Genomic DNA, 16218 nt, shown 5'->3' with positions numbered 1-16218 from the left:
GGGGGCTTCTTTTTTGGTTTTTATTGCGTGGACGGGGTGTGAGGGATGAGGTGCGGGAGATGTGGGAGACACGGTTGAGGGCGTTCTCGACCACCGAGGAGGGGAAGTTACGGTCCTTGAAAAACGAGGACAACTGAGATGTCTCCCTATTTATTTCAAAACCCCCTTCCCCTCCCCCTTTTCTGATGAAGGGTCTAGGCCCGAAACGTCAGCCTCCCTGCTCCTATGATGCTGCTTGGCCTGCTGTGTTCATCCAGCCCTGCACCTTGTTGTCTCGGATTCTCCAGCATCTGCAGTTCCTACTATCTCTGATACAATAAATGTCTGTTGGGTTTTTCAATACACGATATCCATGCCCAGTTTCCTATGTTACGGCAAATAACACAAACTTTGTAGAATTAGGTAAAATACCCTTTTGTTGGCAAATTCCCACGCTGCTTTTTCATTTTTCCAGCAAAAGCAGGCAAGCTCACATTTTCCCACAATTGATTTGATCTGCCAAATTCTTGCCCACTTACTTAAACTGTCTATATCTCTTTGCAGACTCCATATGTTCTCCTCTTAACAAATTCTCTTACCTTGCTTTGTGTTGTCAGCAAATTTGACAACCATACATTTGGTCCCTATGTCCAAGTCATTGACTGTCAACAGCTAAAGCCACCACACTGATCCCCATTGCACTGCACTCATTAGATCTTGCTAATCCAAAAATGAGACATTTATGCCTACTGTGTTTCCAGTTAGCCAATCAATCCTCAAAGTATGCTAATGGAATCATTTACACCATGAGGTCAACTGAGAGGCTTGCTAGGGTATAACAGAGTGCAGTTAAGAGTCAACCACATTGCTGCAGGCCTAGAGTCACATGTAGGCCAGGCTAGGCAAAGATGGCAGACTTCTTCCCTTAAGGAAAGATAGGGAACCATGAGGATATCAGGTATGAATTGCCAAGGATGGACTGGGGAAATTTACTGAAGGTGTTGACTGTGGATAGGCAATGGTTCTTATTTAATGAACGTGTGCAAGGATTATGACTACTATTCATGCCGTTTGGTGGAAAAGTAAAAAAGAAATGGTGGGTCAATTATGGCTTACAAGAGAAATTGGGGACAGTAGTAAATCCAAAGACATGCCATATTTTCTTCCCAGAAAAAGCTGCAAGCATGAGAATTGCGAACATTTTAGAAGTAACTAAGGGCAAAAAGTTTTATCAAGTGGGGTTAAAAACTGTACAAGTGCAAAATTGCAGAGAACACAGAAAATTACCATATAAGCTCCTATAAATACATGGAGAAAAACATGAATGAAGACAATGTATGCCCGCTTCAGTTGGAACCTGAGGAAATTATAGTGGGGAACAAAGAAATGGCAGAGGAATTGAAAACGTACTTTGGTTCTGTCTTTGCAAAAAATGGCAAATAACCTCCCAGAAATGTTAGGGAACCAAGGGTCTAGTGAGAGGACAGAATTGAAGAAAATCAGTATTAAGAAGAAACTGGTGCTTGGTTACTTATAAACCAAACCAAACTCTCTGAATCACAATATCTTCTATACATATTTGATTTATACCCCCAATAACTTTAGGTCAGATAGGTTTAATTTGATTTGATTTATTATCAGATGTGCCTACATAGTGAAGTTTTAAAAACCAAAAGAACTGCAGATGCTGTAAATCAGAGACAAAAATAGAAATTGCTGGAAAAGCTCAGCAGATCTACCAGCATCTGTGGAGAGAAAGCAGGGTTAACGTTTCTGAGGAAACATCACTCAACCCGAAACGTTAACCCTGATTTCTCTCTACAGATGCTGCTGGACCTGCTGAACTTTTCCAGCAATTTCTATTTTTGACAGTGAAAAGTTTTGTTTTGTGTGCAGTATAAGCAGAGCACACCATACAAAGTGCACAGGGTAATAGAACAGAGCAAAGAATACAACGTTGCAGCTGCAGTGAAGGTGCACAGACAGCAAGATCAATATTAAATTTAAAATTTGAGAGGTCCATTCAGCAGTCTAATAACAATGGGGAAGAAGCTGTTCCTGAATCTATTTGTACGTCTATACAAACTAATAAGGTGGAAGACAGTATAACCAGGGTGGGAGGGGTGTTTGATTTCATTGGTTGCTTTCCTGAAGCCGTGGGAAAATAGCCGTCAAAAACTGGCAGGCTAACTGCTGGTCATGCTTTCAGGATTGGTATAAGGGTTAAGATCTCTTAGGCCACTTACTGCTGGCAAGATCTTCCCTTCTAGTCTTCTTCAACCATGCTCCAGTTGCAAACTCCCACTCACTACAGGTATTTCTGAAGTCTTAATTATAGTCACCTGGAGTCAGAATTCTTTTGGTTCTAAATTTTTTCTCTAAATTTTTACATCTAAAACTTTCATCTTTCTTTCTTTCTTTCTTTCTCAGTTTAGCTTTCTCAGATGTTCAACTCATTGTTAGAAATCTTTAAATTAATAAGATTTTAAACTACTTTAGCCAACACATTAAGTTACAATTGAACTTTGTTGAGAGAGAGATAGCACTGCATCTTAGAACTCGCCCAGTGTATTGGAAGATAGTGGGTGGGATCATAAAATAAAATGCTGGCCTTGTTTCTATTATCCCCCCATTCACCCAATCTATCTCCCATTTTGCGATGGATGGGGTAGTGTCAGGTAGTTAACGATCAGGGAAGTGGCTCAGCCCGATGCTGTTGTATTTTTTTCATGGCAGGGGAAGGTTCATGCCAGGAGGACAGCTTTTACTTTGGGGGCTGCTTTCAGACTCATTTGGGAGTCCACCATGCCAATTAGAACCACTCCCCTTTTAATCAATCCCAAACCTATCAAATCTGCTCCTGCCAAAGCACTCTCTTGCTGGCATCTTTCAGAGAGGTCTTGTTGATTAGCTGGAATGCCCTTGAAGTCTAGTCCTGTAATTCCCTGCATGGAACTGACTGTTGTTCTGCAGTCCCACCAGTTGAACTTGGCACTGCTGGGACTACAACACTGGCAGCCCATTAAAATTGGCTAATCAGTCTCTGAGGCAGATCTTCTTCATTAGATGGGGTTTGACATCTTGACTGTAACAATTAAAATTGCTCCTAGTGTAAAATAGCTGCGGAGCAGTCAAAGTTTTGGTGGGTAGGTTCCTTACTGACCCTTTAGCTGAGTGAGAATGGAACATAGCATCCAACAAAATCCAGTACGTAATTTCACTTACATAGCTACTTTTCTCAAACCTAAAACCTAAACCTTTTGAACCCAGAATCACACCATAAGAAACAGAAGCAGAACCTATTCGGTTCATCAAGTCTGCTCTGCCATTAATGAGATCATGGCTGATATGATGATCCGCCGCTTCACTTATCTGCCTTTTCCCCATAGCCCTTGATTCCCTCACTGGTTGAAAATCAGCAATTCATGAAGCCATGCTAATTATATTATGTATGTCCAAATGCTCTACTATTACATTCTTTCTAATAAACTCTGAAAAACTTTACCAATGACATATAGTTACCTGTTTTTGTCTCCTTCCCTTTTTGAATAAGGATTTCACAGTGACAGTTTTCCAATTCTCTAGAACTTTTCTAGAATCTAAGGCTTCTCAGAAGATTACTGCCCATTCATCTAATCTCTGTGGAATATGTTTCTCTGAGAGTCATGAACTATTCTCTTAAACATCTGCCATTATTCCTCAATTGTCTTTTCTGCAATACTCCTTCCTTAGTCCAGTCCAGCCAATTCTGCACTCATTCCTTTCTCATTATCCTCATTTAAGTTGAGCACAGTTGTTTCTGATCCAAGTTCCTCATTCTAAAACTGAATGTTCAATTCTATCACGTTATAGTCATTGTTTTTTTAGGGGATTCTTTACTCCGAGATCATCTATTAAACCTGTTTCATTATACATTACCATATTCAAAACAGTCTGATCCCTGGTTGGAACCACAACATGTTGTCCTAGAAAACTGTCCCAAATATATGCTTTGAATTTTTCCTTGTGTCTATCTCTGCCAATCTACATGAATATTATAGCCACTCATGATTAATGTACTATTTTTTTGACATGTCCTCATTGTCTCCTGATTTACCCTGTCCTACATGTTAGAGGGTCTATAGATTATTCTCACTGGTGTCTTTTCTTTATTAAGTCTACCGTATGAATTCTATATCTTCTAATGCAAAATAATTCATATTAACCCTTTCCTTCCTGCCTGCCCTTTCAAAAGTCACATTCCCCTGAATATTTAGTTCACAGTTTTGATCTCCTTGTCTCCCTAATGGCTGTAAGAACATACCCATTAATTACTTTGTGCTGTTAATAAATTTATTTTCTGAAAAGTACGCACATTCAAGTAAAGAGCCATTATTTTTGCCTTTTATCAATTTCCCTCCCTTTGACCCCATTAGATGCTTTTATGCTTGTATACACTGCCCCTTTTTGTCTTATCTTCAGTAACTCTGCATAAATAGCTGCCCCGCAATTCCGTTGTATCCTTTTGTTTTGTAAGGCAACAATTCTCCTCTCCCAAACCCTCCCTCTTTTGTTTATTTTCAAGCCCTCTTCAACACCCTAGTTATTTGATTTGTCAGAATACTGGTCTCAGCACAGTTCTAATAAAGCACATCCCACCAGAACAACTGCATTCTAGCCAATACTGGTGTCAGTGCCCCATGAACTGAAACCCATTTCTCCCACACCAATCTTTGAGCCAAGCATTTACCTTCTTGACTGTATTTACCTATGGTAGTTTGCCCATGGCTGAGGTAGTATTGCCAATATTATTACCTTGGAGTTCTGCTTTATAATTCAGCTTCTAACTGTTCAAAATCTTTCACCAGAGCCTTTCAAGTCCCATCAGAGTTGTTGATACATCTAAACTCGTTGGATGACAACAACTGGATCCCTCCCCTCTTACTCCAGGTTCCTCCCCAGCCCTGAAGAGATGCCCTTGACCGTGGCACTGGACTGGCAATGCAGCCTTTGGAACTCACACCCTTGGCTGCAGAGAACAGTGACAATCTTCCTAACTATAATATCCCCTACCGCTATTTTATTCATATTTCCTTCCTCCACTTGAATAGCTCCCTGTATCACAGCGACTGTGTTCAGTTTGCTCACGCTCCCTGCATATGCTCCCATAAAATTAACTTCTGTTGACTGTGCCCCTCTATTGTTTATCTTCCAGTAGCTTGGTCAGAGTTTAAGCAACTAAGTTGGACTCTTGGCAGTTCCTGCTCGTCTCAATGCCAACCGTGCTGCAACCAACCACCACCCTTTACTCCTGCTATATAAATTCATGTCCCCTTTCTAAGTTTAGCTTAATGCATGTCAATCCTGATTAGTGCAAGATGAAAAGCTTTGACTTTGTGTCTTTTCAGCCAAGTTTAACCAAGTTCTTAAAAAGACCACCACCACAGACTAACAGCTTTTCCTTCCAAAGGCACTTGGGCCATTACATTGTCATTCAATATTCAAAGGTGCATTTTGCTTCAAGAAACTAAACAGCACTGCAACTACATATCTGAAGAAGTACAGTCCCCCTTATGCACCAATCTTCATTAAGTAACAAGAAACTGACTCAGCTTAAGGTCTCTTGGTATGCCTATGTACAAGCTGCTTTTCTCACCTTCTATCTTCTGACAGTAACCAGTATGAACAGCTGCTGTGTCTGAAGATTCTGCAGATGCATCTCTTTGTCTCCGTCCCTTCATCTAAATGAAACTGTCAGTAATAGCACCTATGCTTAGGACATGACCCTTACTGAGGAATAATAAGGTGAAACAAAATCTTAAAGATATAATCCAGAACTGGAAATCTTATGGCCTCTGAATAGCACAACATTGCTCTGATTCAATTACCTGCAGCTGACTGCACTTTATATGCTATTTCAATGGTTCGGTGAGATCAATTGACTTGGATCTACTTGTGGCTGGCTCAGTCAATCTAGAAACCTGTTCAACATGGTGGGCAACAGAGGAGCTCAGCAGCAACGACCTGCTTGATATTTTAATCAACCTGTTCAGGCACATTAAACACAAGTGTGGAGCAGCTGGGGGCTTGAACCTGACCTCCTGGCCCAGAGGTAGGAACACTACCACTGCACCCTTTATGACAACAAGGTGCTAAGTACTCTGAAGCAATTTTAAGCAGTTGCTTACCTATTCACACCAGTGGTTAGGTCTTCTAATGTTCCTTATTATTCCAATCTTTAGACTGACATGTATGAATTGAAAGGATAACTGTTTAAAATGCCCGAGATCTCTATTCCCTCAAGGCTTGCACTGGCACATCTATAAACAGAACAGAACTTAAAACCCTTAACATTAGCATCATCATTACTCATGGACTTGTTTCACTAGAAGTTCCAGTTCCTTTTGTATCCCACTCTACACTCATTAAAAAGTACTAGGTGCAAATCTGTTGCATTATCCGCTTGTGATTATGAACCTGTACATCAAGTTTTTCTGCAGGGATATTCCAAAGTGGCTTCCTGTAAGAGTAAATAAGGTCTGGGGGAACCCAAACACCTGCATACAATTCTACTGGCAAGCAACTTGAAAAAATGGCATTTACCTGTCTTTTACAGCAGGTTAACAATATTATGAAATTACTCAAGAAAATGTGGCTGACACTTGTATTTAGCTGGACATACAAGCACAGAAGAAATAGCAGAAGGAGTAGGCTACTTGAAACAAAAACATAAATAGCTGGAGAAACTCAACAAGTCTGGCAGCATCTGTGGGAAGAAATCAGAGTTAACGTTTGGAGTCCAGTTATTCTTCATCAGTACAATGATCAGAGTTCTGAAGACTATAAGCTTAAGATAAGCTCTAGAAACATAGCCAGAATATTAGAACAAACTTTTTGTGCAAAAAGTCATTAAATATAGAACACTTTTAACAAACAGTGATTGATTCTTAATTAATTATGGAAATTAAAAAATTGAAGAAAATTAAAAAAGTATGGTAAGAAGACAGGCAATAAGACTGTGAAACCTCAGTCCACAAGAGGGAAGTAAATTCAATGCATGAAGAGTGTCAAACAGCTCTTCCTGAGCTCAAGGAAACTCCAAGTTTCCAGATTCATTGATTTTCATGGTAACACATACCAAGGAAACAGACACCTTCATTAAAATGGACATAATTACTTCCATATTACTTGTTTCTTTATTTAGTGGTGGCCTTTATATCTGTGGAGGTTATTTCCAAGTTCCTACGTATTATTCCCAATGATAAATGTGAGGTGCTACATTTTGGAAAGGTAAATCAGGGCAGAACTTATACACTTAACGGTAAGGTCCTGGGGAGTGTTGCTGAACCTTGGAGTGCAGTTTCATAGTCCCCTGAAAGTGGAATTGCAGATAGACAGTGCAATGAAGGCGGCGTTCGGTATGCTTGTCTTTATTAGTCTGTGCATTGATTACATGAGTTGGGAGGTCATTTTGCGGCTGTACAGGACATTGTTTAGGCCACTATTGGAATACTGTGTTCAATTCTGGACTCCCTGCAATAGGAAGGATGTTGTGAAACTTGAAAGGATTCAGAAAAGATTTACAAGGATGTTGCCAGGGTTAGAGGGTTTGAGCTATAGGGTGAGCAGAATAGGTTGGGACCATTTTCCCTGGAGCGTCAGAGACTGAGGGGTGACATAATAGAATCATGAGGGTCATGGATCGGATAAATAGACAAGATCTTTTCCCTGGATTGGGGGAGACCAAAACTAGAGGGCACAGGTTTAAGGTGAGAGTGGAAAGATTTAAAAGGGACTCAGCTGCCAGGTACCCACTGTTTACATGTTGGGAATTTGCATTGTCAGGTTGGAAGAGTGGGTAGTAGTGATGGAGAGGATATAGTGAGGTGTCCCTGGTGAATGAGTACTAAATGGAAACGACTGGAGGGGTTCATAATTTGGGAGGACAAGTGTCAGAGCTATTAAGATGAGTACACTAATGAGAATTGTGGCCCATGAGACTTGATCTGAGCTATGACAGAGTTAGAGCCAGTGATGGCTCTGTGAGTGTGAGGTGGCAGAGAGAGGATGGTAGCATTTACCCTTGCAGAATGCAGGTGGTCATTGACCTTCTTGCTGCACTGCTGGGCACTCCTTTTAACCCAGATGCAGCACCGAATCAAGCTAGTATCTGGGATTGGTGGAATAGCCTCGTTTGGCAGTCAGCAGGGAAAAAAAGAACTGCCTTCTTCTCTATCATCCCACCCACCAGCACCTCCAGATTTCTGTTCATAAAGCAAGGGAAGTGGGGTGGGGTTAGCTTTGCTTTTGGGCCATGTCTTCTGTGATAATGGTGGAACACGACAAACTAAGGGGAAATTCCTGACTTACAGCATCATGAATTGTGACCAGCTGAGCCACAAATATGGTCCCAGCTGCATGAATGCCATAAGGTCTCGACAGTGGCGAATTTCCACCTCTGCTGTGTGATTCCACCAGTAGGATACCATAGAGCTTAAATGCATAATTAATAAGAAGGTTACAATAGTGAAGTCTCTCTGACCCATGGTGGACTGGGTGCAATGACACGCACTCGGCAAAATGCTTTATCTTAAAATGAGAACATTTAACTTGCTAATTTAGATGTTCGCTTGAAAAGCCTCTGAATTCTCCAGGAGTTCTGAACCAACTGCATCTGCATAGGTCGCACTGACAACAGCCGGTATTTCATGACACCTGTCTACATATACCAGAAACCCAAGTGAAAGTATATTGAACATTTTGTACCTTAGCTGTTTTCCCTTCAAAAATTAATTATTGCAGAGAATATTTTCCTTTTTAAAAAATAGATGTGTGTGTTATTTAAAAGGGTAAATTTTTATACCTTCATATTTCCAACTATGCATTAATCAACTTTGCAGCTTTGCTGAATAATTTTTATTTTACAATAAATCAATAATTTTGTTGTTCAGTAAAGAAACCTTTATGGACCTTTTTATTCTAAATCTACTATAAAATATATAATTGGCTCTCTCAATAATTGGGTAAAGCATTTAATTTTACATTGTGACCAGTAGACAGGAGGGGACTAGACAGTGATCGTGTATTCCAACGTTCGTTATAACAAGATCAAAAGTCTGATGAACAATTTTAAGAGACATTCTTGTGAGAAATGGACAGATATTTTGGATGTCATGACACAGAATTGGAACACAACAGCACTTTGCAGAGGAAAGTGAATGCATTAATTAAGGAAGAGATAGAACTAAGCACAGTAATGACTGCAAAACTATTAGCATTCAGCATCATTACTCCCCTAAAACTAGCATTATCTGGAATCTATATTAATGCAAGTGGCCATGAGTTTGGCAACTCTGTTTTCCCAATGGCATGATCACTCAATTTTTTTTAAGGCAGAAATAAATCGATTCTTAACCAACAAGGAAGTCAAAGCTGGTTGAAAGTAGATGGGAGCATAGAGTTGAGGCCACAATCAGTCCAGCCATGATCCTATTGAAGAGCAGAGCAGGCCAATTTTCCTAGCTTTCAACCTTCATCTGGGCAGATACTCTTTGTGGCCATTTTAAATTTTCATAAAGCCACTTGATGAAGAATGGAAACAGAGCCAGTCATTATTTCTTTTTATGTTTATTTCCAGACTTGCACATTAGAAGCATGGACCTCCTAACCCCTTAGCCAAGTCTTAGTCTGAAGATACTAATGGTGATTATGAATCATGAGTTACAACCCAACACCGACATTTAATTAACCATAATAAATATACAAATATACAATGAACAGAATGATCCTTCTGAACAACTTATAAACCCATTTTGACAGTGTATGGAAGCTATGATGACAAACTCAAGACTGCCTCTTCCAGTCAGATCCCACAATGTCTCCACTCTAGAATCAGTTAGGGTCTGGAATTATATTGTCACTTTTACATTACTGTTAAAAAGAACATCTATCAGTAATACAGAGGTGTAGTATAACTCAAGTTATACCCCGTTGCAGCTCTGATCAAGTCATACATGCCTGAGCTGTTAGTCAGATGAAAGGTGAGAGTAGTTGTCCTTGATGTCAAAGAAACATTTGAAAATATTTTATCACTATGCATACCGATGCCATAAAAGGGTTCTCAATATGATTAATAGTGTTGTTCAGCCAGTCAGGAGTTTATTTTAGATTTTAGAAAACCTGATTAAGAGATGCACTTGAAATGGTTTTAAAATAGTTTGGGTTTTGAGGTACACATAATTTTTTTCTTTTAATTCAAAGAATGTTATCGTACTAGTTCTATGTAATGGAACGATATTTGCACTGAAGTGAACAAATGCACCATATTTAACACCAGTTCAATTTGAATCCAGATACAGCAAATGCATATAAATTAATGCAGAATAAAGTAACATCAAAAGAAAACCTGTTACAGAAAAGACCTCTGATTCAAGATGCACATTTCACTATGAAAATAGCTGAACTACTTTTCCTTTTAAAAGCTATACTTAAAATATAATCACCTACAAAAAGTATCCAAGATGATGAACTCTCAAAACTTGTCTCTGAAATATCTTGGAAAGAGGTTTGCACATTAGCCATGCTAAATAGTGTAAAGATCTTTCTTGAATGCATTCAGCATTTATTGATTGCAGCAAATTATGTTTGGCTTGCATGCTTCAAAAGGGTCACAAAGGGTGAGGTAATGGATGTTATATAACTAGTCTTTACGGTCGACCCCTCACCTCTACTGATGAAGTCTATTCAGTAATCCAATGACCTCTACTCATTTTAAATATCATATGTCTGAACTGTTCTAAGGATGAATATTCCTGTCAAACTCTTTATGCAGAAATCTGTGCTGCTATTACGAGAAAGTATCAAACTGAATTACTTACATTTGAATTAAAATGATCTATTACCTGAAGCCAACATGTCATTAATTAGAACAAGGAATCGTTCATCTGGTATTTGAGCATCTGTATGAAGGAATACTGTGCCAATGTTCTTCACTCCAACTTTAATATATAAAGCAGCAATGTCACTCTGTGTAATCATTAAGATAAAAAGAAGTAGTAAGGAACTCTTAGGTCAAAATGTAGTTACTTTTTTGAAGAAGCAGAACTCTTACCCTGAGATCAGGAATGCCATAGTTCTTCCGCAGTATAATCTGAAACACTTCCAGTGAACTGAGAAATGCAGCCAAACGACACAAGCTTTGTTTGCCACTTCCTCCAACACCAACTAAAAGGGCATTGCCTCGTGGAGCCTCCAAAATGCGACTTATTCGACAGCTACGTCAATTAAACATGATCTCAATAAAAACATTTGTAACAAATCAGCTCAAATTAAAATACTTTTCCCTGGTAAGCAGGAATGAAAATTTGTTACCAGAAAAAACAAATTCCATTAAATGCTGTTGGTTAATGCATTACATCAACTCATAAAACGTTGGTAGATTAAGACGCATTTTAATGTTTCCCACGTATCAATTTTATGGAATTGGCTACAAATACCACGCAAATTGAAAAGTATAGTTGGAAAACATTAACTCCAAAAGCAGGTAAATTCATCTCAAATCTAAATGAAACTGTATGCACATTAGAATTGTTTCAGAGATAGCAGGAACTGCAGATGCTGGAGAATCTGAGATAACAAGGTGTAGAGCTGGATGAACACAGCAGGCCAAGCAGCATCAGAGGAGCAGGAAGACTCCTGCTTGGCCTGCTGCGCTCATCCAGCTCTACACCCTGCACATTAGAATTGTTCCTTTTAATTATGTTTACTTTTGGGATCTGATTATTACTGCATGGTTGGCATTTTTGCCCATGTCTGAAGATGGTGGCAATGGTAGGTCTCCATCTTGAACTGCATATGCAGTTAAAAGTCCACTACATTGATTTGGGTTTACCACTTTGGAAAGACTGGGTAAAGACAACAAACTCTCTGCCCCACAGGCCATAGGTGTAAGATTGACAACGTGACATCTTCAGGGCCTTTTTTAATTACTGACCTTTTTTTTTGCTGTGGATTGTTATTCCAGGAGTCAGATTTTCATACTCTAGATTAGGACAAATGGTGGCTGTACCAAAAAAAAAAGGTTGCCTCATTTCTCACCTTGACCTTTCTCACAAAGGTTGAGGTGGATGATGGCGCCTGGAGCCTGGTCTAGTTGACAAGGCAACTGTCAGTGTTGTGGCCCTAAAATAAAACAAATGCTCAAGATCCGAAACAAAAACATAAAGTGCGGCAGAAACTCAGCAAGTCTGGCACCATCTGTGGAGAGAAAGCAGAGTTAATGTTTTAAATCCAGTGACCCTTGTTCAGAACAAATTTTATGCAAAAACTATCGGCTTCTCTTCGCCAATTGATAAGACGCAAGAAATGACTGATGCCACTCTATAAAATGATGCTAGCTGCAATGTTAAGTTTGGGTCATATGGGTCAGTACTTCTGATTTTAATAAAGCTTCTTTGGCTAATGTAAAGGATCTTTCTCATTGATCTTCCCATTTCAAATTCTTGTTTTGGCATAATAAATGGCGCAGGAGTTGAAAATGGTTGCAATGTTTAAGATAACCTTGCCATAGCAATTTAGCAAAATCAAAAATGATCGTAGTTGGTTTACATTTTAGGTGCTTGTGCCTCAGTTATGGCTGTTACTTTTGACAGTGACTTGTATAGTCCCTAAAGTAGTGCTAATCGGTTTCTGCTAGTGGATTGTCTTCAAAATGATCTATATCCATATGCAAGCCAAGGACAGATGGTCAAAAATTGCCTGTCACCACAATGATCACCAATTGCACGACTGTCTCAACATCTATACTGCTGCCAAAATCTGCACCAAATCCTGGAAACTTTTCTACGTCAACGTCATAGCATTGCTGTCACAATGATCACTGCTGGAAGGATGCCCATAAATGACTTCGGCCTCCTGCACTGCTACCTCCAAACCCAATGCCATTGCCCCAGTACAGAGAAGACAATTCAATCAGCATTCTATCTGAACAACATTCGCTCAGCAGGAAAAAATTCAATGCGTTCTTTTGCGAAAAGTGACTCATGCATAACACAAGAATATTAAAAAAACTCAGGAGCTGAAGTAAGATACTTTAAATTTTTGATATTTGATACTTTAAACTAGCTCCACCATTTATTAAAATCATGGCTGTTCGACAACATCATCTTTTTGCAGTATTCTTACATTCCTTACTTCCCTTAATATCTAAAAATCTATAAACCCTTGTCCTGAATATATTCAAATCTGAACATCCACAACTCTCTTGGGTGGAAAATTCCGAAGATTCCCAAGCTTTTGTATCAAGAAATTTCTCATCTAGTTCGAAACATGTGAGCCCTTATTCTGATATTGGAATTCAAGTTGGAGGCAGGGATCAACACATGGGACTTGTCTTGCAGGTGGGATCTTCCAAGGAGTCAGGCTGGTTGCCAAAAGCCATCAAGTCCTCACTTCTGAGGCAGAGAAAAACACATACAACATGGCAAAGACATGGTCCATCAGAACCCAGAGAACTGTCAGCCTACAGTTCCATCAGATTGCTTAGTACCGCTTCCCTGGTGACTGAAATTTCATAAGGTTCCTTTCTGCTTTCCACTTCCTGATTTAAAGCTCTCACTGGAATGGTTTTGTCTCTTCTATTGGGAGGAAGGAATTAAAATATTCACTCACTCCAACTGCCATTTCCTTACTTCCTACTCTTCACTCCCAATTCTCACTCTCTAGAAGACCATACCTCACTTGACTTACTGTTTTCTTTTTTATTTATCTGCAGAATCTCCTGCTATCCATTTTCACATTCCTAGCTAGCTTCTGCTCATATTTGGAGGTTCTCCCTCGTGATGAACCTTTTGTTCATTCTTTATATTCTGAGCAATCATCTGCCCAGCCACTTATCTTTGTCTAGTTGTACTAGTTGTTCTGGTGCTTTTCATAACTTCTTTAGTTAGATGGTGGGTCCTACTTTTAGATTTTTTTCTTTACAGTTGTAATATACTAATTCTGTATATTCTGAAATATCCCATTAAATGTCTACAACTGCTTCTCTATGGATATATTCCCTACCCTAATATATCAGTTCACTCCTGCTGGCCCACCTTTTATCACCCTAATGATTGCCCTTAAGTTTCAAATATTAGTCTAAGTCCAATCTTCTCCCTTTCAAATTTCAAAATTCTATTATATTTGGTCGCTGCTCCCTAGGGGTGCATTTACTCTAAGGATGTTAATTACACTGTACCAAATCTAATGTAACATGCTGTATGATAGTTTCTTACAGCAGCATGCTCTAGAAACAATCTTGAAAGCATTCTACGAACTCATCATCCAGGCTATTACTGCAAATTTGATTTTCAGTTTAGTTGTACATTATAGTCACCCATAACCATTAACAGAAGGACAGTATCTGAAGAGAATAAAATGTTTAGCGTATCAACTAACATGGGAAACAGGAAAGAAAGTTTGGCGATCAGCATTTTAGTTGGAATAGCACTGAGGGACAAGATATATCAGATTGGGGATGAGGGGAAGTGGAAGAATATGATAATGATAAAACTGGTGAAAAAAGATCTTCCTGTAGTTAATTGTACTTACATGTGTTGCATTGCTTCTTTAAATAGGACAAGGCTCATCACTGCATGCAGTTCATTGTAATGTTCCAGGGCATCTGTAAGAATTCTATGTAGCTTTTTCCAATTGGTTACAGGCAAATATCTGGGCTCTCCAACACCTTGGGCAAAGTGGCAGTAAATCAATGGCTTCTGGGTAAAAATATGTTCATCGATAACCTACAGTCAGACATGACAACATAAATTAGTACCATTCATGTAACACTCTTTTGTTTAATCATTAGCTTTAAACTTTGATTAAATTTAATCAAGTTAGATATGTGCCCAGCTAGTAGAGGAGATATTAAATGATTTACTTGCATTTATATCTTTCTTTAAATTGAAAGCAAAGATCAATGGTTGAATTTTCTCCTGACCTCGAAGTCCGATGGGATTCAAGGTCAGAGGAGACCCTTTTTTAGTACATGAAAATATCCTGGATGGCATATTCTAAGCGGCAGCCAATAAGTCACTGCTGGTGCTGCCATCCAAATAAAGCTCCATGAGTTGCCAGTGCAATCAGAGTGCTGATTGCACTGGCAGCTCAGCAGTGTCATTGCCAATCATAGAGAGGATGACTTAATGACAGGGATCCCTTGAAGAAAGCTGAGTTTGGTTGTGGGGGAAGAAGGGACCAGAACAAGGCTAAAGTATCTTAAATGGCCAGTTGTCAAGTAGCAGCGCTACCAGGGCTCTACGCTTCATCAGGACTCGAGATGGAGAATCATCAGACCTGAAACATTAAATCTGCTTTCTCGAGCGATTTGTTTCTGTTTTACATTTCTGAATGTGGAATCAAAACAGTAAAAACAAAGGGCAAATATTTTAGCTGAGCAGCTACAGCTTCAAGATTTATTAAATTGTCATTTAGTTTCAATTTACGATCATACTTGTTGAGTGCCTATGGTATTGATCATGGATTTATTTGGATCTGAATCCCAGATCCCTTTCTACATCAATACTTCCCAGTTTCTCACCATTAAGGAATACTTTGCATTTTTCTTTTTGCAGTGAATAACTGCACTTCATTCTACACTAAAGTGGTATTGACCATTTACAACAAGAGAGAATCAAACTACCATCCTTTGACATTAAATAGTATTATCATCACCGAATTCCCCACTGTCAACATCTTGGAAGTTACCATTGACCAGAAACTGAACTAGCCATATAAATACAGTGGCTGTAAGGTCAGGTCAGAGGCTAGGAATCCTGCAGCAAGTAACTCAGCTCCTGACTCACCAAAGTCTGTTCATCATCTACAAGGCACAAGTTAGGTATGTGATGGAATATTGCAACATTGAACAAGATTTCAGGCCTCAATAATGGATCAATGTTAAAATGGAACAAGGCTAAATAGCACAACATTAAATAAGCACTTCCTGTGGTGTATTCATTTGCTCAGCTTCATGCTTTATGTTTAATTTTGAGGCAGTCCTGAATTTACAAAATGTGGACTCAATATAGTCCAATTTTGAACTCTATATGGTCTTGCTTTTACGTTTAATCTGGTAGGAAGATTTATACCTTTTTCCATTTCTTCTCAACGTACTGATTAGTCTCACTGCTGTGAGGCATTTTTAAATCTGTATAATTTTATAATTATATAATTTTAGTACAGCTTTACAATTGCAATTATTTTTTAAAGTTTGTATTC

General features: G+C 39.0%; 1 protein-coding gene across 1 annotated transcript in view; it reads right to left on the bottom strand.

Annotated features, from left to right (window-relative positions):
• Positions 1–16218, bottom strand: part of dnah9l (dynein, axonemal, heavy polypeptide 9 like) — a 365602-nt gene that overhangs the window by 141894 nt on the left and 207490 nt on the right. Inside the window, exons 51-53 of the mRNA XM_048599208.1 lie at positions 14548–14741; positions 11069–11231; positions 10860–10983 (exon numbers count right to left, since the gene is read on the bottom strand). Coding sequence (XP_048455165.1) covers positions 10860–10983; positions 11069–11231; positions 14548–14741 — 481 coding nt within the window. The remainder of the gene's footprint in view (positions 1–10859; positions 10984–11068; positions 11232–14547; positions 14742–16218) is intronic.

Source organism: Rhincodon typus, chromosome 7, assembly GCF_021869965.1.
Source record: "Rhincodon typus isolate 14 chromosome 7, sRhiTyp1.1, whole genome shotgun sequence".
Lineage (NCBI taxonomy): Eukaryota > Metazoa > Chordata > Chondrichthyes > Orectolobiformes > Rhincodontidae > Rhincodon > Rhincodon typus.
This window is presented reverse-complemented; position numbering and strand designations above follow the sequence as displayed.